This window comes from Somniosus microcephalus, chromosome 8 (assembly GCF_052327205.1).
Source record: "Somniosus microcephalus isolate GS21.2 chromosome 8, FLI_Smic_1.0, whole genome shotgun sequence".
NCBI lineage: Eukaryota > Metazoa > Chordata > Chondrichthyes > Squaliformes > Somniosidae > Somniosus > Somniosus microcephalus.
Genome location: NC_140994.1, coordinates 198,719,946 through 198,743,699, shown reverse-complemented (window position 1 = coordinate 198,743,699; position 23,754 = coordinate 198,719,946). Strand labels below are relative to the sequence as shown.

Genomic DNA, 23,754 nt, shown 5'->3' with positions numbered 1-23,754 from the left:
GCAAATAAATGAATAGGGTGTTTCATGCCAGTAGAATATTAATTCTAAAATAACCTGCATACTAAATATAAATTGGTACCAGAAATAGGTTGCTGCTGAAAAGTCTGCTGGGAAAAGCACATGAACACGAAGTGTTCCTTAGCAACAGTTGTAGCGCAGCCGATACAACACCAGAAGAAAAATTCGAAAGATTCGTGCCGTTCTTTAAAAACCTATTGTACTAGCGAACTCAAATAACACGTATAAAAATCATTTTAGCATAGCATTTTAATTTCCTTGTTCCCACCGCTGTGCTCCATTTGCAGTATTTGTAGGCAAGGCGCGGTATTTCCACCAGAGGTGAGTGAGTTATGGAGGAAGCACAGTCTGCAGCAGGGGTGTACGTGGAGAGGACGTTGGCTCTGATCAAACCCGACGCCATCGACAAGGCGGACGAAATCGAAGAGATCGTTCTCCGATCCGGGTTCAGCATTCTTCAAGTACGCTATGTGGTTTGTACTGGGCAACCTTCAGCATTGTTTTTCCTGCCAGTCACTGCGATTTTATAGCTCTATACAAAACAAGGTCAATTAAAATTCCCAGTATTAATGCTTTAGTTTTATTTCGGGGGTGGTTGTTTTTTTTGACTCCCATTGTTAAACTGAACGCACCGTTGCACTTTTTTTTTATCAGGTTCGCAATTCTGTTTCACTGGTTTCCTTGTAGGTGCTGTTAAATACCAAAAACATAGGGGGAAAGTACTTCTATAGGACAAAACATGTAACCGGTTTGTGGGAGCTTGGTACAGTATTTGTTTTCTTTCCTCCAGCCTAAGGAGACAGAAAGTAGAGAGCGATGAAGGGTCCCAGACCTGAAACGTTAACTCTGTTTCTCTCTCCAGGGATGCTACATGGCCTGCTGAGTATTTCCAGCATTTTCTGTTGTTATTTCAGATTTCCAGCATCCGCAGTATTTTGCTATTGTGTAGTGGTGAACGGTTGTTTATCAGACTGGAGGGAAGTATACAGCGGTATCCCCCAGTGGTGTATTAGGACCACTGCTCTTTTCCATATATAAAGACCTGGACTTGGGTATAGGGGGCATAATTTCAAAGTTTGCAGATGACACTTAACTTAACTGGACCAGCCACATAAATACTGTGGCAACAAGAGCAGGTCAGAGGCTAGGTATTCTGTGGCGAGTGTCTCACCTCCTGACTCCCCAAAGCCTTTCCACCATCTACAGGGCACAAGTAAGGAGTGTGATGGAATACTCTCCACTTGCCTGGATGAGTGCAGCTCCAACAACACAAGAAGCTCGACACCATCCAGGACAAAACAGCCCGCTTGATTGGCACCCCATCCACCACCGTAAACATTCACTCCCTCCACCACCGGCGTACCGTGGCTGCAGTGTGTACCATCTACAAGATGCACTGCAGCAACTCGCCAAGGCTTCTTCAGCAGCACCTCCCAAACCCACGACCTCTTCCACATAGGACAAGGGCATCAAGCGCATGGGAACACCACCACCTCCAAGTTCCCCTCCAAGCCACACCATCCTGACTGAGAAGTATATCGCCGATCCTTCATCGTCACTGGGTCAAAATCCTGGAACTCCCTACCTAACAGCACTGTGTGAGTACCATCACCACACAGACTGTAGCAGTTCAAGAAGGCAGCTCACCACCACCTTCTCAAGGGCAACTAGGAATGGGCGATAAATGCTGGCATTGCCAGCGATGCCCAGATCCCATATACAAATTTTTTTAAACCCACAAAACTTGGAAATGTAGTCAACAGTGAGGAGGATAGACATAGACAGACTGGAGAAATGGGCAGACACATGGCTGATGAGGGATTCAATAGTCAGGGGGACGAACCGGTGTATCTGGAACTGCCAGTGTGAATCCCACATGGTGTGTTGTCTCCCTGGTGCCAGGGTAAAGGACATCACTGAGAGGGTGCAGAACATTTTGAGGGGGGAAGTGGAACAGCCAGAAGTTGTGATCCATGTGAGAAACAATGACCTAGGAAGGAAAAGAGTTGAGGTCCTGCCGTCAGAGTTTCAGGAGCTAGGGAGGAAGTTCAAAAGCCGGACCTCAAAGGTAGTAATCTCTGAATTACTACCAGTGTCACATGGTAGTGAATATAGGAATAGTAGGATAAAACAGGTTAACATATGGCTGTAGAAATGGTGCAGGAGGGAGGCCTTCAGATTCCTGGGGCATTGGGACCAGTTCTGGGGCAGGAGGGACCTGTTCAAGATGGACGGGTTGCACCTTAACAGAGCTAGGACCAATGTCCTCGCGAGGAGGTTAACTAGTGCTGTGGGAGAGGGTTTAAACTAATTTGGCAGGGGGGGTGGGCATCTGGTTGAAACATTTGAGAGAAGAAACAAGGTGCACAGAGGTCTGGGCAAGACAAATACTACAGTAAAGCACTAGAGTAAAGAATAGTTCAGAAATAGGAGGGGTCAGACAGCGGGCAAATGTGAGGCAGTCTAAGATGGGTTTGGAGTGGATATGCTTAAATGAACGTAGCATGGTAAGTAAGGTTGGTGAGCTGCAGGCACAAGTCGCCACATGGGATATGATATAATGGCAATAGCACAGACCTGGCTCAAAGAAGGGGAGGATTGGGAACTTAATATTCCTGACTACAAGGTATTCAGGAAAGATAGGGAAGGAGAAAAAGGAGGGAGGGTAGCAGTATTGATCAAATTAACTATTATAGCACTGGAGAGTGATGATGTAGTTGAGGGGGTTAAAGACAGACTCTCTTAGGTTAGAATTATGGAACAACAAAGGAGCTATTACACTACTGGATGTATACTATAGGCCACAAAATAGTGGTTAGGATATAAAGGAGCAAATTTGCAGGCAACTTATAGAAAGATGCAAGATCCACAGAGTAGAGATAATGGGCAACTTCAATTATTCTAATATAGACTGGGATAGTAACAGTGTAAAGGGCAAAGAGGGGGAGGAATTCCTGAAATGTGTACAAGAGAAATTTCTTGATCAGTGTGTTTCCAGCCCAATGAGGAAGGAAGCTGTGCTGGATCTAGTTCTGGAGTATAAAGTGGGGCAAGTGAAGCATGTTTCAGTGGGGGAACATTTGGGCAACAGTGATCATAATATCATCAGGCTTAGAATAGTTAGGTAAAGGACAAAATACAAGTGTAAAAATACTTAACTGGAAGAGGGATAATTTCAGTGAGTTGAAAAGGGATCTGGCCCAGGTGGATTGGAATCAAAAATTGGTCGGCAAAATAGTAATTGAACTCAACTTCAAAGAGGAGATAGTTTGGGTACAGAATAGACACATTCCCACAAGGGGGAAGGGAAAGGCATCCAAAGCTAGAGCTCCCTGGATGACTAAAGTTATAGAGATTAAAATGAAACCGAGAAAGAAGGCTTATGACAAATGTAAGGTTCATAATACAGTAGTGAACCAAGTTGAATACAGAAAGTACAGAGATCTAAAAAAGGGAATGAGGGGCAAAGGGAGAATATGAGAACAGATTAGCAGCTAAATAAAAGGGAACCCAAAAGTCTTTTATAAACATATAAATAGTAAAAGGGTAGTCAAAGGAAGGGTGTAGCCGATTAGGGACCAAAAAGGAGATGATCTTGTGGAGGCAGAGGGCATGGCTGAGGTACTAAATGTATACTTTGCATCTGTCTTCACTAGAGAAGAGGATGCTACCAATGTAGCAGAAAAGGAGGAGGTAGTAGTAATATTGTATAGGATAAAAATAGATAAAGGAGAGGTACTTAAAAGGTTGGCAGTACTCAAAATAGAAAAGTCATCCAGTCCGGATGGGATGCTCCTAGGTTACTGAGGGAAGTAAGGGTGGAAATTGCAGAGGCTCTGGTCACAATCTTCCATCCTCGTTAGAAATGGGGTGGTGCCGGAGGACTGGAGGATTTCAAATATTACACCCCTGTTTAAAAAAGAGGCGAGGCATAAACCCAGCAACTACAGACCAGTCAGCCTAATGTCGGTGGTGGTGAAACTTTTAGAGACAAAATTAATTGGCACTTGGGAAACTATGGGCTAATAATGAAAGTCAGCACAGATTTGTTAAAGGCAAATTGTGTTTGACTAACTTGATCGAGTTCTTTGGTGAAGTAATGGAGAGGGTTGGATGAGGGTAGTGCGGTTGATGTGTATGTGGACTTTCAAAAGGCGTTTGACAAAGTACCACATAATGGACTTGTAAGCAAAATTAAAGGGATTAAAGTGACAAAATTGGCTAAGGGACAGAAAGCAGAGAGTAGTGGTGAACGGTTGTTTTTTAGACTGGAAGGAAGTATACAGTGGTGTTCTCCAGGGCTCTATTAGGACCACTGCATTTTTGATATATATTAATGGCTATACAGGGCATAAATTCAAAGTTTACAGATGACATGAAACTCGGCAATTTGTAAATAATGAGGAGGATCAAAGGGTGGTAGAGGCAGAAACCCTCACCGCATTTAAAAAGTATGTGGATATGCACTTGAAGTATCGTAACCTACAAGGCCGTGGACCAAGAGCTGTAAAGTGGGATTAGGCTGGTTAGCTCTTTCGGCTGGCATGGACACCTTCTGTGTCGTAAATTTCTGATTCTAAGATTCTAACAGACTTCAGGAGGACATGCACAGACTGGCGAAATGTGCAGACAGATGACAGATGAAATTTACTGAAGAGAAATGTGAAGTGATATATAGAAACATAGAAGATAGGAGCAGGAGTAGGCCATTCGGCCCCTCGAGCCTGCTCCGCCATTCAATGCGATCACGGCTGATCATCCAAATTCAGTACCCGGTCCCTGCTTTCTCCCCATACCCCTTGATTCCCTTTAGCCTTAAGAAATATATCCAACTCCTTCTTGAATATATTTAATGTATTGGCCTCTACTGCCTTCTGTGGTAGAGAATTCCACAGGTTCACCACTCTCTGGGTGAAGAAATTCCTCCCCATTTCTGTCCTAAATGTCCTACCCCTTATCCTTAGACTGTGACCCCTGGTTCTGGACTCCCCAACCATCGGGAACATCCTTCTTGCATCTAGTCTGTCTAGTTCTGTTAGAATTTTGTAAGTTTCAATGAGATCCCCTCTCATTCTTCTAAACTCCAGCGAGTACAAGCCCAATCGACCAAATCTCTCCTCATACGTTATTCCTGCCATCCCAGGTATCAGCCTGGTGAATCTTCGCTGCATTCCTTCCATGGCAAGAACATCCTTCCTCAGATAAGATGACCAAAATTGCACACAATACTCAAGGTGTGCTCTCCCCAAGGCCCTGTATAACTGCAGCAAGACATCCTTGTTCCTGTACTCAAACCCTCTCGCTACGAAGGCCAACATACCATTTACCTTCTTAACCGCCTGCTGCACCTGCATGCTTACCTTCAGCGACTGGTGCACAAGGACACCCAGGTCTCGTTGCACTTCCCCTTCTCCCAATCTATTGCCATTCAGATAATCTGCCTTCCTGTTTTTGCCACCAAAGTGGATAACCTCACATTTATCCACGTTATATTGCATCTGCCATGCTTTTGCGCAATCACCCAACCTGTCCAAATCATCCTGGAGTTTCTCGGCATCCTCCTCACAGCACACACGCCCACCCAGCTTTGTGTCGCCTGCAAATTTGGAGATGTTACATCTAGTTCCCTTGTCTAGATCATTAATATATATTGTGAATAGCTGGGGTCCAAGGACCGATCCCTGCGGTACCCCACTAGTCACTGCCTGCCACTCGGAAAAAGACCCATTTATTCCAACTCTTTGCTTTCTGTCTGCCAACCAGTTCTCTATCCAAGTCAATACCTTGCCCCCAATCCCATGTGCCTTAACTTTACACGCTAATCTCTTATGCGGGACCTTATCGAAAGCCTTCTGAAAGTCCAAATATACCACATCCACTGGTTCGCCCTTATCTATTTTACCAGTTGGTAGAAAGATTGAGGAGAGCCAACATAAACTAAATGGTACAATTTTAAAGGGGGTGCAGGAACAGAGACCTGGGGGTGTATGTACACAAATCTTTGAAGGTGGCAGGACAAGTTGAGAGGGCTGTTAATAAAGCATATGGGATCCTTGGCTTCATTAATAGAGACAGTGGCCGCAATTTTATCGCCACTGAGAGAGTTTGGAGGTGGGTCAAAGGTTAAAATCGTTTTGATTGACGGCGGGTTCCGATCCCACCATCAACCCGCCTCCAAACAATTTTCCCAAGTGTCGGGTCCCCGATTTGCGCATGGACCCGACACCTAGCGGCAGCAAGAGGATTAAAGCCACTTACCTGCCTGTTAACAGGTAGTTGATAGTAGTTAACAGGCTCTTTTTCAATTTTGCCGCTTCTGCCTCGGGCTTCCTGATGTCCGGACACCATGCCAGGTAAGTGTGGCGTGTTGTGAGTCTGGTTTAATGTTACTACATTGTTGACAGCTGCAGATGTGGTGTGAAGGATCCAATGATGTACTGGTGAGTTTCAGAGGTAAGAAAATGTTGGAAAAATTATTTTTATTGCATTTACTCTTTTCTGTAGGTAACAAGTTTTGAATTGGATGTCTAGTCCCACCTCATTTGGAGAACCTCTCTCGCCAGTGACAGATCACTTCTGTCACCTCACCTGCAGCTGCCATCTGTTCTAGCCTATGGAGGGAGTCATTGGAGAGCCTGGTTGCAAGAGCTCACCTTTGTACTGTCATTGTCAGTGTTTGCAGCACCTCAATGCTGTCAGACACTGAGAAATGAGCTGTCAAAAAAAATTTGTGTGGTCCCTTTAAGAAAACCGGCAGATGACGCGTCATCAAATGACGTCATCTGACCGGCTTCCTCTTAATTGGCCGGCAAGCCCGCAAGGCGGGCTTAAGAAGGTCAATCAACATAAAATCACGTCCGTGGGCCGGGTGCAATTGAGGGCGGGACTGGAAGCCGGAAACCACCTGACCCGCTCCCAACCGGCATCCAATGACAAAATCGCAGCCATTGAGTATAAAAGCAAGGAAGTTATGCTAAATCTTTATAAAACACTGTTTAGGCCTCACACTGTTTGGAGTATCGTGTTCAATCTTGGGCACTACAGTTTAGGAAGGAGGTCAAGACCTTAGAGAAGGGCAGAAGAGAATTATTAGAATGGTACCAGGGGTGAGGGACTTACGGTGTCCCCCGAGGATCTATCATTGGCCCCCTCCTATTTCTCATCTACATGCTGCCCCTCAGCGACATCATCCAAAAAGAGAGCATCAGTTTACACATGTATGCTGATGATACCCAGCTCTACCTCACCACCACGAGCTCTGTCGACCTCTTGACTGTCTCTAAGTTGTCAGACTGCTTATTGACATCCAGTACTGGATGAGCAAAAATTTCCTCCTACTAAATATTGTTAAGACCAAAGCCATTGTCTTCGGTCCCCACCACAAACTCTGTTCCCTAGCCATCGACTTCATCCCTCTCCCTGCCAACTGTCTGAGGCTGAACCAGATTATTTGTAACCTTGTTGCCATATTTGACCCTGAAATGAGCTTTTGACCACATATCCGCGTCATTACTAAGACCGCCTATTTCCATTTCTGGACTATTGCTTGACTCCGCCCCTGCCTCAGCTCATCTGCTGCTAAACCCTCACCCATGCCTTTGTTACCTCCAGACTTGATTATTCCAATGCACACCTAGCCGGCCTCCGTAAACTTGAGATCATCCAAAACTCTGCTGCCCGTGTCCTAACTTGCACCAAGTCCATTCCACCCATCACTCCTGTGCTTACTGACCTACATTGGCACCTGGTTCAGCAACGCCTCGATTTTAAAACTCTCATCCTTGTTTTCAAATCCCTCCATGGCCTCGCCCCTCCCTATCTCTGTAACATCCTCCAGCCCCACCTCTCCAAGATATCTGCACTCTTCTAATTCTGGCCTCTTGAACAGCCCTGGTTATAATCACATGACCATTGGTGGCCATGCATTCAGCTGACAAGGCGCTGAGCTCTGAAATTCCCTCCCTAAAGCTCTCTACCTCTCTTTCCTCCTTTGAAGCTACGTTCCTTAAAACCTACCTGTTGCCCTAATATCTCCTTATGTGGCTTGGGGTTAAATCTTGTTTTGTAATGCTCCTGTGAAGTGCCTTGGGAGGTTTTACTACGTTTAAGGTGCTATATAAATACAAGTCGTTGTTGATGTTATGTGAAGACACTGGAGAAGCTTGAGTTGTACTCCTTCAAGCAGAGAAGGTTAAGAGGAGATTTGATAGAGGTGTTCAGAATTATGAACAGTTTGATAGAGTAAATAAGGAGAAACTGTTTCCAGTGGCGGAAGAGTCGGTGACCAGAGGACACCGATTTAAGGTGATTGGCAAAAGAACCAGAGGCGACTTGAGGAAAAAAGATTATGTAGTGAGTTGTTGTGATCTGGAATGCACTGCCTGAAAGGGTGATGGAAGCAGATTCAATTGTAATTTTCAAAAGAGAATTGGATAAACACTTGAAGGTAAAAAAAATAAAGGGCTATGGGGAAAGAGCAGGGGAGTGGCATTAATTGGATAGCTCTTTCAAAGAGCTGGTGCAAGCACAATGGGCCAAATAGCCTCCTTCTGTGCTCTATGATTCTATTCCTTCTGATTTGCCCCTCTCCCCCACCCAGGGACAGTGTTTGCCTTGTGGGGGCCATGCACAAAGGTTCGGTTTGGGGCCCCTACATTTTACTAGACAATTATAATAAATGCAACCTATTTAATCTGGTGCCAAATCAGTTGTCTGAGCTTTGTCACCTGTTTACTTTCCAACCTTTTTAAATATATAAAATAAAGACAATCGGATGGGCTAAAAGAAAAGAATAAATAGAGGTAAAACAAAACAAATGACAGCTGGGTCAGGATTCAATTTCATTTGTAATGCTATGGGTTACACTGCTGTTATCTTTAGTTTTGATATTCTGTGGTTAAACTTTATCTGCGCTCTTATTCAGCATCTGGAAAGTGTGACTGTCATTTCTCAGTATGTAGAGCAGCATCACTTAAACATTTTGTATGGAAATATTAGTTAACAGGATGGAGGAGACAGTAAGGCAAGAAGTAAGTTTTTTTAATAATCCGATGTAACTAGGTATTTAAGGGGGTGAAAGGTTATCGGGGGTAGATGGGAATGTGGCGTAATCAGATCAGCCAGGCTCGAGGGGCCGAGTGGCCTACTCTTGCTCCTAATTTGCATGTTCGTATGTACGAATGTATTTGGTCTTGATAATCTCCTTTGGGGGAGGAGTGACATCAGAGAAAGGGGCCTTTTCTGTACAATAAGCGAACTGGACAACCGGATTAAATGTAAGAATGTTAAGATCAGAAATGTGTGGTCAGAGCATGCAGCGTCTACGATTGAGAGCCAGGCTGGAATGCAGAGGGTGTGGGACGGAGATGAACACGGAATTGTTGAAACCTCAGCAGCACACTTGCTATTGTTAGGAGCAGCCAGTGATTCCTTCATTATGGCATACATTGAAGGGCATCGGTTCGCTCAAGAGAAAATTTTCTGAGTATGGGAAATAATTAGGCTCAAACCTACATGCCAATGACTGATTCATTTTTTATTTGTTCTAAGTAGCATGTTATCATCGTTTTGAGATGTGCGAAATTATTATTTTCATTCACAAAAATGAGTTCACATTTGAAATCGAGTAGAGTTAAGGAAAAGGAGGCAGTTAATGCATATTTTCCTGATTTCAAACTCATCTCACATTTTAAATCCCGCAGGAAGTACATTACTGAATTAAAATAAAATTATTTATATTTTGATATGTATTTTTAAAATGTTGATTAAATGATTGAGATTTGTGCATATTTTCTTTTATATTTATTAATATACACACTGGAACCGTTCAGGCCCCTGACTGGCTCAGGCATCCGTGCAATCACTGGACTGCGCGGTCCCTGTCCCTGACTGCACTTTCCCCTCGCTCCCCTTTCTCCTCTCTCCCCTTTTCCCTCTCCTCTTCCTTTCATAAGAACATAAGAAATAGGAGCAGGGGTAGGCCATTCAGCCCTTCGAGCCTGCTCCGCCATTCAATGAGATCATGGCTGATTTTCTGCCTCAACTCCATTCACCAGCCCTATCGCCACATCCCTTGATGCCGTTACTAGTCAGAAATCTATCGACTTCTGTTTTGAATATACCCAATGACTGAGCCTCCACAGCCCTCTGGGTAGAGAATTCCAAAGATTCACCACCCTCTGTGTGAAGAAATTTCTTCCCTCCTTCCCCCTTTCCTTCTGCCTCCTCCTTTTCCTTCCTGCTAATCTGGAATATTATATTGAACTGAACTTTTTTTTCCCATTGCAGAAACGGAAAGTGTATTTAAGTCCAGAGCTGTGCACTGATATTTATGCTGCACATTATGGAAAAATGTTCTTTCCCAGTTTAACAGCATTCATGAGTTCTGGACCAACTATTGCCATGGTTATTGCCAGAGATCAAGCTATAGCATACTGGAGGGAGTTGATTGGACCTGCAAATAGTGTAAAAGCAAAACAAACTCATCCAGGCAGGTGAGTGATCTTAGAAATTAGGGTGTGTGGAGAAAATCTGCGTCCCACTATGGTGGCAGCACCCTATCTGGAAACAGTTTTATCTTTCACTATGGTGGAACACCTTGGGGAGTAATTTTTATCTAATCTGCCGGTCAGTGAAAAATAACATGGGTGGCTGATCCTATCCTGTCAGTTTCCCACTGGGTGGGATAGGTTAAAATTTCTCCCCCCCACTCTTTCTGAAAGCAGAGCACCTAGTGGGCTAAATGCAGACATCATTTTCTTAATTGTTGCAGACTAGGCTTGGGTGTTCCTAATGACAAATTCTGTGAATTTTAAATCCACAGACTTTGTCATTAGGAGATGAAAGCTTTATCATAATTGAGCAGGTTCTGTTTATTCTTTATCAATTAATGATATGCTTAATATATTTTATATTTTAAAAGTAATGTAAGAAGTTCTGCAGTTTTACGTGTAAAAAAAGCTAGTAAAAATATATGATCCATTTGACCTGCTTTATCAACGTCTGCCTGTTCCAGTTTAAGGGCGCTATATGGGACGGATGACCTTAGGAATGCTGTACATGGTAGTGAGACCTTTTCTGCAGCAGAGAGGGAAATTCAGTTTATTTTTCCTGGCGGTAAGTCTTTAATCTGAAAAGGCTATAACTGTCTGAATTTCAAATCCCTACTTTTCTTAATGCATGTAATGGGGAGGGGTGGTCCCATTTTATCTGTCCCCTTATCTGTCGGTGCCAGAATAACAAGCAAAATAACTCAAAATGGCTTTGATTTGAGCAAAATGTTACGAGCAAGATCAGCCTCTGATTAAAAGTCATACAAAAACTGATGAAGGTTTCATAAAAGCATACATGTAGAGTTTCCTTGAAATAAGTTACACCACTGTTGCCCCTTCAAAAAAAAATTGCACACACGGGTTTCCTGGGTCTGCTCATTGGTGCAGCCATTGGTGTAAAATCTGTGTAAAATGGGTGTAAGCAGCTGATTTAGCTGTAAACTTATGTGCAGCATTTAAAAAGACAGTTCAACCTACACACTTTAGCAATAGACTGGTGGACAAACAGGTAAGAAAATAACAGTGCTTTGGTCTTTCAATTCACTGTCAAATAACTTCACTTCCATTTTAATTTTCTGCTTTGTGTTTATGTATTTAAAAAAAAGAAAGAGTCCAACTTAGATCCACACAGGAAGTGATGCAAACAAACTGCATTGACACAACTTGAAGGTAGAAGAGCAAAACATTGCCAGTCTCAAAAGCTACATAAAATCCTATGGTTTAGAGTGACTTAATTTGTGGTGCACTTGTAGACCTCCTGGTGGCAAGTTACAAAACATCATTGGCATAAGTCTGGGAGTAGGTCACCAACAGGGACTGACACAAGAAAGAGAAATGTAAATCGTTTATCCAAAGGGACACAGAATGTGAGGAAAGACATTGTGATTAAAGTACAATTAATATTAAAAAAAAATATTATTAAACTTTGTAATTGTTGGAAACACTGATAGATGGAATCTATGTCACCTTATACCCAAGATTGTATTTATGTTTTGTTGTTTTATATCAGTAAAAACAATAAGTTGAAAATAAACATTTTAACCTCCCTCCCCATCCCAAAAAATGCCTGAAATCCTGTAAGCCACTTACATCACTACAAATATTCATTAGGATGGTATATAAGCCTGAAAAAGTTTCCGCTTGATTGCGCTGGTTTTTTCGGCACAATTCCCCTGATATTGGCGTAACCGGTGCAAAAGATCGCAGCGTTTTAAGTGCAAATTGCGTTCAGCGCAACTCGAGTTTCTGTGATCTTTTGCGTTATTTTTAAAAATATTGCGCTAGAAGCAGGCCCTGCCCACAAAACTGGCCATGCTCCAGGGTGAATTGATCACCACTGGGAGTTTCCGCGAATTGCACTCGTTTGCAGGCCTTCGAGGAGGCTTTAAAAATTAAGCTGGATCTTTTGGGCCTGAGGTACATTTTGAAAGGGTTTGAATTTTTAAATTTTTTTAAAATTTACTAAGGAACTGACTACTGTACCCCAATATAACTAGAAAATAGTTTTGTGAATAAAAAAAAAAAAGGCATTTTCAGTCATTTAAAATTGGGTTACTCACGGGTGGTGGATTGCCACTGTGATTTAGAATGCTTATTTTTTGTGATAAACCCATTTTCAGCTGTATTAATCAAACTTTTACCAAGTTACCACTCTTAAATATATCAAGGAATTTTTTTTTTAAAGCTGAATTTTTTTTAAAATAATGTTTTAAAACACTCCCTGATTGCGCTGGTTCATGGCAGATTTTGCACTCGGCGATATGCAAATGAATTTGAGCGGAAACACGGAGGGAAAAACGTTTCAAAATGGCCACAACGTTGGGCGCAATTTGCGTCAGAATCGCCAATTGCACCCGAGGTGGAAACTCTACCCCAATCTGCTTGTATATTCCATGGTAGTGGAAATCTGTGACTCTCTTCTCCCCCCATCCTCCCCCCCCCCCCCCCCACACACAAAATAAAAGCTGTTACAGCTAGGTGAATTGAAAATTTCAAGACTGAGATTGATAGATTTTTGTTAGGCAAGGGTATTAAGGATTACGGAACCAAGGCAATAGATAGAGTTAAGATACAGATCAGCCATGATCTAATTGAATGGTGGAACAGGCTCGAGGGGCTGAATGGCCTCCTCCTCTTCCTATGTTCCTAATTCCTCCCTCTGCTATTTAACAGTGGTTAACTTGTTTATTTTAAATGGGTTGATGTTTATATTAAAATAACAGAAGAATTTGATACGAGTGTGCTAAATATTCAAATGATAACAACTCAGTAATTTACAGTCTATAAAAATATGATAATTCAAGATATTGATTTGTAACAATTGGAGTGATTATGGAGGACTTCACACATATATCAGCAAATTCACACACAATCCCAAAGTTACAACTCTTATCAAGCTATTACTGGAACAAAAAAGAGGGCAGAAAATTAATACGTTAGAATCTGATATAATTAAATTAAAGAATGTTTCCTTTTAAATAAATGTTGATCTTGTACATAATTGCATTGCAGTAGGGATCTTAAGTGGGCTGTATTATAATTTAATTAAGTCAATTGACACTCCGAGGAAACATTTTTAAATCCTCAATTGTCTGTTTTCTTCTGAGTGTCAGTTGACTTCAGTGAATTACAATACCACCTATTAATGGCATTAATGTAGACTATAAAGTAGTAGACTCTCCATTATCAAGGTGGCTGTCCTGTAACTTCAGCTAATGCTTACATGCTCACACACCAGTTCCAGGTTAAAACCCTGATCTGAGCAGAGCTAGCTGGCGGAAGGTGCTTTGATTAGGCTTGGTATCTGTAGGCTAAAACGACACTCCTGATCAATAGCCAATGGCTCTTGCTAGAAATGTGTGTGCATTGTTGCCAAGTGAAGACAGGTTCTAGGCCTAGTTGTGATGGTCTCAGCAGTTCAATGGCCTGCTGATGATCAAGCCTACATTTGTCCTGGCCAATATTTACCCTTCAATCAACATAACAAAAATAGACTATCTGGTCATTATCACGTTGCTGTTTGTGGGAGCTTGCTGTGCGCAAATTGGCTGCCGTGTTTCCTACATTGCAACAGTGACTACACTTCAAATAGTACTTCATTGGCTGTAAAATGCTTTGGGACATCTGGTGGTTATGAAAAGTTTTTTAAAAATTGTAATTTTTATTATAATGTAGAAAATTGACACTCCACAAATATAAAAATTAGTTTTTCAGGGCCATAACGTTTGTTTGGCAGTCAATACACTGTTAAAACCCCAGTTAGACCTATTCCAACAAGGCTTAACATTCAATGGGGTATTTAACAGTGATATTAGCGCAGAAAAGCCCAAGTTTTTATCAGTTTCAATAATTGGGGGGTGGGATTCCACGGCACAGCCTGTGTCAGAGCAGTGAATGACTGACCACATCTTCAGGATTTCTGCTTTTGGATGCGTATGCACTAAATCCTGAAGTTACAGTCAGTTTCAGAGGGGTAATGACGGTGAACGCTGACAGTTTGCCGTCATTACCCACAGCAAAGTCTGGGGCATTAGCTATAATTTACCTTATTAACAAGCATCATGTCTGTAAAACAATAAACTAAAGAAATTCTGTGGAGGCTCTTAGTAGCTTCACTTGGGGGAGCAGGAAAGTGGAAAAAATTATAACAAGGTTGTAGAGTATCACATTGCAAGTGTCTCACATGCATTTTCTCATGACTGGAATAAATAATTTACATTGCAAAAGGGCTGAAAGCAGATTGTTAGTCCTCAATGCCAGAAAATTGTACATAGCGAGGGGAGAAAAAGGTGCCTTATAATTGGCCTCAGTCCTCAATGAATTAATAAGGTTTTAGAAAACCTTGCTCTATATTAAAAAAAGTCTTGAGGTAAAAGACTGATTATTAATTCTTTACAGCTACTGTTGACCCGCTTCCAGCTGGAGAGGTTGCAATGAACTACCTGAGCAGATTTGTAAATCCTATATTGTTGTCTGGACTGACTGAACTCTGCAAGCAGAAACCCACAGACCCTATTGTAAGTACTCTTCAGTCGGTGAATCTTGTACATTAATGTATGTATTAAATGCTCATTAACTCATTCCTATTTACCTAGGACATTATTTTTATTTACTATTTTTAAAGTGGACATAGAGGATAAATTTCAGTAATTTTGTGCTCTGTTGAAATCGAGCTTGTAACACCAGATTTTTTTCACTATTGGGGGGTTTGCATTACTTTCTGTTGTAAATTTTTGCAAGCATGCTTTCTGGCTTTGCTATATCTTAAGTTCCAGGATAGTGCTCCAGCCTGCTATGTGATGCACAGGCAGTAACTCCACACAATGCATTCCTGTTGTCAGCCTTACAATCGATTTGGTACCAAGAAGAGGGAGGTAAAATTTGTAGAGTATCACATTGCAAGTGTTTCATATGCTCTTCCTCGTGACTGGAATAAATAATTTACATTGCAAAAGGGCTGAAAGCAGATTGTTAGTCCTCAATGCCAGAAAATTGTACATAGTGAGGGGAGAAAAGGGTGTCTTATAATTGGCCTCAATCCTCAATGAATTAATGGGAAATGTAAGCCAGTAACCCCAGTTGGAAAGTGAGTATGTGTAGATTTCCAGTAAGGACAGGATCAAGTTCAGCCATGATGTCGCACTTCAGTGGTTGAATGGCCTGACATTTATTCTGTATGCTAACATGCTGGACAGAAGAGTGCTCTACACAAAAATATTGTATAAACTATACGTTGGAATTGATATTTCTCTCTTTGGCTTATAATTTGCAGCCACTGTATTTTATATATTCCTTGCCAGTCATCCTATGCTGCTGTGGGCATTTTTTTTAAATCACTGCTGCATTGTCATAAATTTCATCCAGTCAGTATCAGTGTATTTAGTAACCCCATCATTTTAAAGATTAAGATATATAGGAAATCCCTGTAAATATGATGAATATTAGGAATTTGTTCTCCTGTCTTTGTGATGCATATCCTGCATTGTACTGTAGGGAGCACTTGCATAAATAGAAGTACTGTTATCTATAGTTAGGGTGGATTTATTCTTTGAGACAAGAGCCATTGAGAGATTGTTTGCGCACTGTTCTTTTATCCCTGATGGAATGAAAGCCTCCTCTCTTTGCTGATTGCAAGGGCTTATGTGAAATGTGTTTTGGGCACTTTCACCTAGTTTCTAGTTGCATGGGCCTAAAATTCCAAATTGACCACAACTTGCCAATAAATAGACAATCTCATGTAGAGAGGCCATTGGGATGGCTAGTACACAAAATGCAGTATGACTTGCTGTTCTGAGACTGGATTGAATTAAGTTGTTGGGAAATAGTAGAGGGAGATTTAATCTGATCTAACCTGAAATGGGAAAACTAGATGCTAAAACTGGGTGGCCAGAGTGGAAATGGCTCCACTTCCTAACACTGAGATCCATCATATTGATGTGCATGAATAGTCACTATAAATTATCTTCAAAAAATTTTTTTTTAATCATTTTAATTTCATTTTATATTGTGTTCTCTTTCAGACCTGGCTTGCAGACTGGCTGATTGCAAACAATCCCAACAAACCAAACATACAGGAGGGTCGGTTAGAATAGCCATAAAAAGGGCTATTCTGACAGCCAGAAGTACTCTGATTTGCTGGAAAGGTGAAAAACAGCTACAACTTTCAGGAAATATACATTGCAACTGGAATTTGACCAATGCAAACAATGGATGGCTTTGAATTTTAATACATTCAACATATTTGAGGTTGTTATTGTTTTAATATAAAATTGGAAATAAGGTTATGGGCAATTTTTGGTGTTGTCAATGGATGGCAAATGCAGAAAAATACTGTACTGTATCACCAAGCATTACTACCCTTCACCTTGATGATCAACGAAAAGATGTGAAAATTCTAAATTATAATTTCTATGTGTTAAATGTTGATGTTCCCAATATCCCTTCTTTATTGGAAGGGTCAAGGGTTGCCAAGCTGGTAATGATTAGGATTTTATGTGCTGGACCTAGCTATTTGATGGGGGAACTCAATGGTCCTATGACAGCTCTTGAAGGAGATTGTTCCAGTACCTCCACTTCCTATCAGATATATCCTACTTGTAAACATAATTATTTAATATGTTTTTTCAAGTGTTTACCTAATTCTCTCAAACATTAACACAGCTTACATATCAACTTGTTATAGTTCATTCCATATTCTAATGATCCTTTGCTTGAAATAAAATTCTTCTTACTTCCCTCTTTATGCTTCTAGTACTAATCCAAAGGTAATGCTCACTTGTTACCAATTCATCAACCAGTGGAAATCATTTTTCACTATTTACACTTTCAAAGTTTTGAACACTTCTGTTAAATTTCCCCCTTAATCATATTTACTCCAATGAATACATCAATACTTTTTCAAGTTCTCTCATCTCTCATATAATCCTATTGAGTGTACATTACGTCCTTTTTGTGACTCCAATATCCTTTCAATTATCGGGTACCCAAACTCCATGCAGTACTCTAATTACGGCCTAACTAATATCTTGTATAGATCCATCATCACCTCCTTGCTTTTCCATTTAATGCCCCTATATGTAAAATTCAGAATTGCATTGACCGTTTTTATGGCTTTATTCATGTACATTCTTGCTTTTAACAATATGAATTGGTACAATTCCTGTTTCCAAAATCTGCCATTTTATAACTAACCATCCTCTATTATGGAGTATAGACCATCTGGGCCTGGTGATTTATCTACTTTAAGTCCCAGTAATTCTTTCAAACCCATTTATTTTTAATATTTATATCTGTTAATGATCCCCCTCCGCTCCCCCATGTTCTCCTCTGGTACTCCTGCAGGATTTCCTTCACCCTCCTCAGGATGTTTTCAGGACTGTATGTTGGACAAGCAGTCTGACAACACACAGGCAGTGGAGGTGTTGAAACACTGGGAACACCAAAGCCATCGTCTTCATCCTCCCACCACAAATTTCTGTACCTATGCCATCGATTCCACTCCCTCACTGGCCACTGTCTCAGGTTGAACCAGACTGTTTGCATCTTCGGCATCCTATTTGACCCTGACCTGAGCTTCCAACCCCATATCCTCTCCATCACAAAGACCACTAGTTCCACTTCTATAACTTTGCCTGTCTCTGCCCTTGCCAAAACTCTCATCCACAAGCCAGATTACACTTGTAAGAAGAGCTTTAGGTGTTTTTCTATGTTAAAGGCACTATATAAATGCAAGTTGTTGCTAATTGAACTGTCTCCATATAGTTTTATTTACCACTTGATTTTTAACAACATTTGAATGATATTTTCTTTGGGTATATATGATATGTATAGCTATTTTAGAATTTTGCGTTGAATAATGATGTCAAAATGTAAAAATGAACTATATAGGTTTCTAAAATAAATTTACAAAAAGTAGGTGTATGTGAGTGAGTCAAATAAAAACGTTTTAGCTGTGCTATCCCTTGAATGAAATGGGCATTTACAATACCAAAGTAGCTGCCTGGAAAAAGAATTAGATTCAAGGATGAGATCTTTAGAAATCCAGCCCTGCATCATCCACTCTTACACAGTTGAGTATATGGATTTTCAAAAGATGCTTTATAAGATATCACATAGGAAGTCAGTATTCGGTCATTTGGTCATATGCTCTCTTCAGTGTATATATAAATGATCTGGATTCAGGTATTGGGGTAAAATATCAAATTTGCAGCTGACACAAACATAATGCCACCTACAGTCCTCTTCACAGTTCATTAAGTGGACAGACAGGTTAGTAAATTGGGCAGATAGATTATGGATGAAACCTAATGCAGAGAAATGTATTTTGGAAGGAAGAATGAGTGGTAACATACATGAGTGAAACTTTAAGAGGAACAGAGAAACCCAGGGGACCAGATATACAAATCCTTAAAAGTGGAAGGAGATGAAAACCAGCTAGTCTAAAGAGGACATCTGCTGTTCTCAAGATGAATGGGGATCATTCTGGCTAATTGGGCTGTCATGAGAAAATTGACCCTCGTTGTATCCAGAATTTGTTCATCCCTGTTTGGCATAAAAATAAAACAAAAAAGGTGACTCAACCGTGGCTAACAAGGGAAATTAGGGATAGCATAAGATCCAAGGAGAGGACATATAAATTGGCCAGAAAAAGCAGTAAACCTGAGGATTGGGAGCAGTTTAGGATTCAGCAAAGGAGGACAAAGGGATTAATTAAGAGGGGGGAAATAGAGTATGAGAGTAAGCTTGCAGAGAACATAAAAACTGACTGTTATAGATATGTGAAGAGAAAAAGATTGGTGAAGTCAAGTGTAGGTCCCTTGCAGTCAGAATCAGGGGAATTTATAATGGGGAACAAAGAAATGGCCGACTAATTATTCACAAAGGAGGACACAAATAACCTCCCAGAGATGTCGGGGAACATAGGGTCTAATGAGAGGGAGGAACTGAAAGAAATCAGTATTTGTAGGGAAATGGTGTTAGGGAAATTGACAGGATTGAAGGCCGATAAATCCCCAGGGCCTGATAATCTACATTCTAGGGTACTTGAGGAAGTGGCCCTAGAAATAGTAGATGCTTTGCTAGTCATCTTCCAAAATTCGATAGACTCTGGAACAGTTCCCATGGATTGGAGGGTAGCTAATGTTACCTCACTATTCAAAAAAGGTGGTAGAAAATGGGGAATTATAGCCTGACATCAGTAGTGGGGAAAATGCTAGAGTCCATTATAAAAGATGTAATAGCAGAGCACTTGGAAAACAGTGACAGGATCGGACAAAGTCAACATGGATTTACAAAAGGTAAATCGTGCTTGAATAATCTACTGGAATTTTTTGAGGATGTAACTGGTAGAATAGATATGTAGGGGTTTTTTCCTGCTCTCTTGCCCGTTCTGGCCCCCTGCCAGGCTTCGTGCAAGAATTACCCTTGAGTGGTTCGACCCACCCCCCCCTACGGTTCTAGACCTTGGACTTAGATGCAGAGAACAGTAGTGCAGAGAAGAGGACTCAATAGACCAGGCTGAATAGCACGAAATGGATGCTTTTATTTTTGAACAGTTTGAAGCATTACAAAATACATGTCATAGGCACAGATTAAAATAACTACAATCATGCACAAATTTATGAACTTGACTCTATGGAAATGGGGAACACACGGCACATCGTAAAAGGGGAAACACATTACGATTTCCCTTAACTCCCTCCCCTATACCTAAACTAAGTTTCGACCTGGGGAACTTGGGATCATGCTCACCACTCTCGAAATCGCGAAAAGGGGTTCGCAGACCTTTTAACACCGCTTCCCGTCGTCACGTGGATTGGAAGCTTCTGGCGCAGTCGATATTCTCTCCTCCCTCGAGGCGGTGGGGTAGACCCAGCCTCGATGAGCGCTCGTCAAGGTTGAGATCCACTAAGTCGATTTGGGTTCATGGAGCAGACCCAGATGCAGGCTATGCACATGGGAGAATCTTGTGGCCTAGATCGCCAGTCCTCCAGAGGGTTTCTTCTCCGTCGGCCTGGGTCGTCGATGATCTCCCGACCCCAGTACCCGGGCCACCCTCGTCGCCTTCTCGTCGTGGCCGAGCCTTGTTTGGCTGAACACCGGCCACGTTGTCCTTTTTCCGAAACCGTCCGTCTTTAAAAAGACGAAAACGTTTTCATCGATCTGCCGAAGTGGAAGAGGCGCCGATCCGGGCACCGTCCGCCCTTCGTTCGTTCCTCGTAGAAGAAAGTTCTTGAAGAAATGGAAGCCTGAAGTCGCCCAACAAGAAGCCGTGGCAGTGAAGAAGAAGTAACCTAGATGGACTTTCAATCCATAGTTATACTCTTTTGGGACAGTCTTATCTCCCGCCAAATCATAGTCCTGTCTTTGTATTAATTTTGGCGGGCAGAAATCTCTGCAGGGGCGCTTTGTCTTGTAACGGAGCCGGTGATAACTTAAACTGGCCTTCCTGGCCGATAATGTCTGTTAATGTCCTTTGCATTGTCACCGCGGCTCGGTTCGCATATTGATCGGTCCGGACATTTTCCTTGATGGCTGCTAAACGGTTTTTCCTTTGTACGATAAATGGGTATAAGTGTTTTTACATTGTCCGCCCATATCTTGATGGGCCCCATCCTGTACTTATAATCCATTGAATATGTATGCTGTTGCTCTGAGTTTCGGTTCCCAGATACTGGCTTTCGTGGGCTCACTGTCTTCAATCCACAAGCCTGTCTGGCTTGCAGTAACAGAAATAAAATGGTTCATAAACTGATCACGGGGCCTGGCGGCCATTTTGTATGCCCTTTTTATCAAAGGTTTTTCTGTGCAAGCTTACTTTGGTCAATAAACAGTCTTATTTTATCCAGTTTTCTTGCGTGATTTTTGCTGAAAATTGCGAATCTTACAGATAAGAGAGAACCAGTGGATGTGGTGTATTTGGACTTTCAGAAGGCTTTCGGTAAGGTCCTGCATAAGAGATTAGCGTGTAAAGTTAAGGCACATGGGATTGGGGGCAAGATACTGACTTGGATAAAGAACTGGTTGGCAGACAGGAAGCAAAGAGTTGGAATAAACGGCTCTTTTTCCGAGTGGCAGGCAGTGACTAGTGGGCTACCGCAGGGATCGGTCCTGGGACCCCAACTATTCACAATATATATTAATGATCTAGACGAGGGAACTAGATGTAATATCTCCAAGTTTGCAGACGACACAAAGCTGGGTGGGCGTGTGTGCTGTGAGGAGGATGCCGAGAAACTCCAGTATGATTTGGACAGGTTGGGTGATTGGGCAGAAGCATGGCAGATGCTGTATAATGTGGATAAATGTGAGGTTATCCGCTTTGGTGACAAAAACAGGAAGGCAGATTATTATCTGAATGGCAATAGATTGGGAGAAGGGGAAGTGCAACGAGACCTGGGTGTCCTTGTGCACCAGTCGCTGAAGGTAAGCATGCAGGTGCAGCAGGCGGTTAAGAAGGCAAATGGTATGTTGGCCTTTGTAGCGAGAGGGTTCGAATACAGGAACAAGGATGTCTTGCTGCAGTTGTACAGGGCCTTGATGAGACCACACCTTGAGTATTGTGTGCAGTTTTGGTCGCCTTATCTGAGGAAGGACGTTCTTGCCATGGAGGGAGTGCAGCGAAGATTCACCAGACTGATACCTAGGATGGCAGGAATGACGTATGAGGAGAGATTGGGTCGATTGGGCTTATACTCGCTGGAGTTTAGAAGAATGAGAGGGGATCTCATTGAAACTTATAAAATTCTAACAGGACTAGACAGACTAGATGCAGGAAGGATGTTCCCGATGGCTGGGGAGTCCAGAACCAGGGGTCACAGTCTAAGGATAAGGGGTAAGCCATTTAGGACAGCGATGAGGAGGAATTTCTTCACCCAGAGAGTGGTGAGCATGTGGAATTCTCTACCACAGAAGGCAGTGGAGGCCAATTCATTAAAGATATTCAAGAAGGAGTTAGATATATTTCTTAAGGCTAAAGGGATCAAGGGATATGGGGAGAAAGCAGGAACAGGGTACTGAATTTGGATGATGAGCCATGATCTCATTGAATGGCAGAGCAGGCTCGAGGGGCCGAATGGCCTACTCCTGCTCCTATCTTCTATTTTTCTATGTTTCTATGTCTTGCTATTTGGCAGGGAGAGCATACCAACCATTTTGAAGTAGAGTTATGATTTAATCAAGTTGTATGTGTTCGGTGCTCCTCTGAACTTCCCTCACTTGCTCCATTAAAACTCCAAATATGTTGTCCTACACATCCCACCTCCTCCCTATGAGGAGAGATTGAGTAGAATGGGCCTATACTCTCTGGAGTTTAGAAGAATGAGAGGTGATCGCATTGAAACCTATAAGATTCTGAAGGGGGATTGACAGGGTAGATGCTGAGAGGTTGTTTCCCCTGGCTGGAGAGTCTAGAACCAGGGGTCACAGTCTCAGGATAAGGGGTCGGCCATTTAGGACTGAGATGAGGAGGAATTTCTTCACTCAGAGGGTTGTGAATCTTTGGAATTCTCTGCCTCAGAGAGCTGTGGATGCTCAGTCGTTGAGTATATTCAAGACAGAGATCGATAGATTTTTGGACTCTAGGGAAATCAAGGGATATGGGGAACAGGCGGGAAAGTGGTGTTGAGGTCGAGGAACAGCCATGATCTTATTGAATGGCGGAGCAGGCTCAAGGGGCTGTATGGCCGACTCCTGCTCCTATTTCTTATGTTCTTATGGACAGACTCATGGCATAGCCTCTTGAGTGTCGGGCTGTTTTTCCCGGCACCCCGCTCCCCGGTGGTCCAGCAGGGCCCCAGGTGCGTGCAGCGCTAGGCCCCTCCCCTTTAATCAGGGGAGGGAGGCCTGCAATACTGCGGTGCTACATGCCAATGCGCGTGGTGCTGTTGCACGTAGCGCTGCGATATTCACTTGTAGCGCCCCAGGACTGGAGGGGGAGAGTTTCCAGTAGCACCCCCTGCCTCCTGCTTGGGGCGCTGTCACTGAATTTACAGCGTTGGGGCGCTAACTTTTTTGGGGCACGTGAAGTTAGCGCCCAAAAGGGGGCGCCACCGAATCTTTCCCCCAAAGTGTATAAAAGCAAGGAAGTTATGCTAAACCTTTATAAATCACTGGTTAGACCTCAACTGGAGTATTGCATCCAATTCTGGGCAGCGCGCTTTAGGAAGGACATCAAGGCCTCAGAGAG

At 42.3% G+C, this 23,754-nt stretch overlaps 1 protein-coding gene across 2 annotated transcripts; it reads left to right on the top strand.

Moving 5' to 3' along the window:
• Window positions 1-66: 66 nt before the first annotated feature.
• On the top strand, window positions 67-18,525 carry nme5 (NME/NM23 family member 5). Of its 2 annotated transcripts, none has more exons than XM_085995560.1 (5): window positions 67-491; window positions 10,306-10,511; window positions 11,033-11,133; window positions 14,967-15,085; window positions 16,589-18,525. In XM_085995560.1, exons 1-5 carry the CDS (start codon window positions 351-353, stop codon window positions 16,658-16,660), a joined length of 639 nt encoding a protein of 212 aa, XP_085851686.1. In that variant the 5' UTR covers window positions 67-350; the 3' UTR covers window positions 16,661-18,525. The 2 variants fall into 2 exon arrangements, with proteins under 2 accessions (XP_085851686.1, XP_085851687.1); XM_085995561.1 differs by having other exon boundaries at window positions 71-479.
• Window positions 18,526-23,754: the final 5,229 nt, after the last annotated feature.

Bases quoted from the DNA above. Each gene is read 5' to 3' on its own strand.
- nme5 (XM_085995560.1), top strand. From the start codon at position 351: ATGGAGGAAGCACAGTCTGCAGCAGGGGTGTACGTGGAGAGGACGTTG. The intron at 10,512-11,032 runs GTGAGTGATCTT...TGCCTGTTCCAG, and splicing joins AAACAAACTCATCCAGGCAG to TTTAAGGGCGCTATATGGGA. The intron at 15,086-16,588 runs GTAAGTACTCTT...GTTCTCTTTCAG, and splicing joins AGAAACCCACAGACCCTATT to ACCTGGCTTGCAGACTGGCT.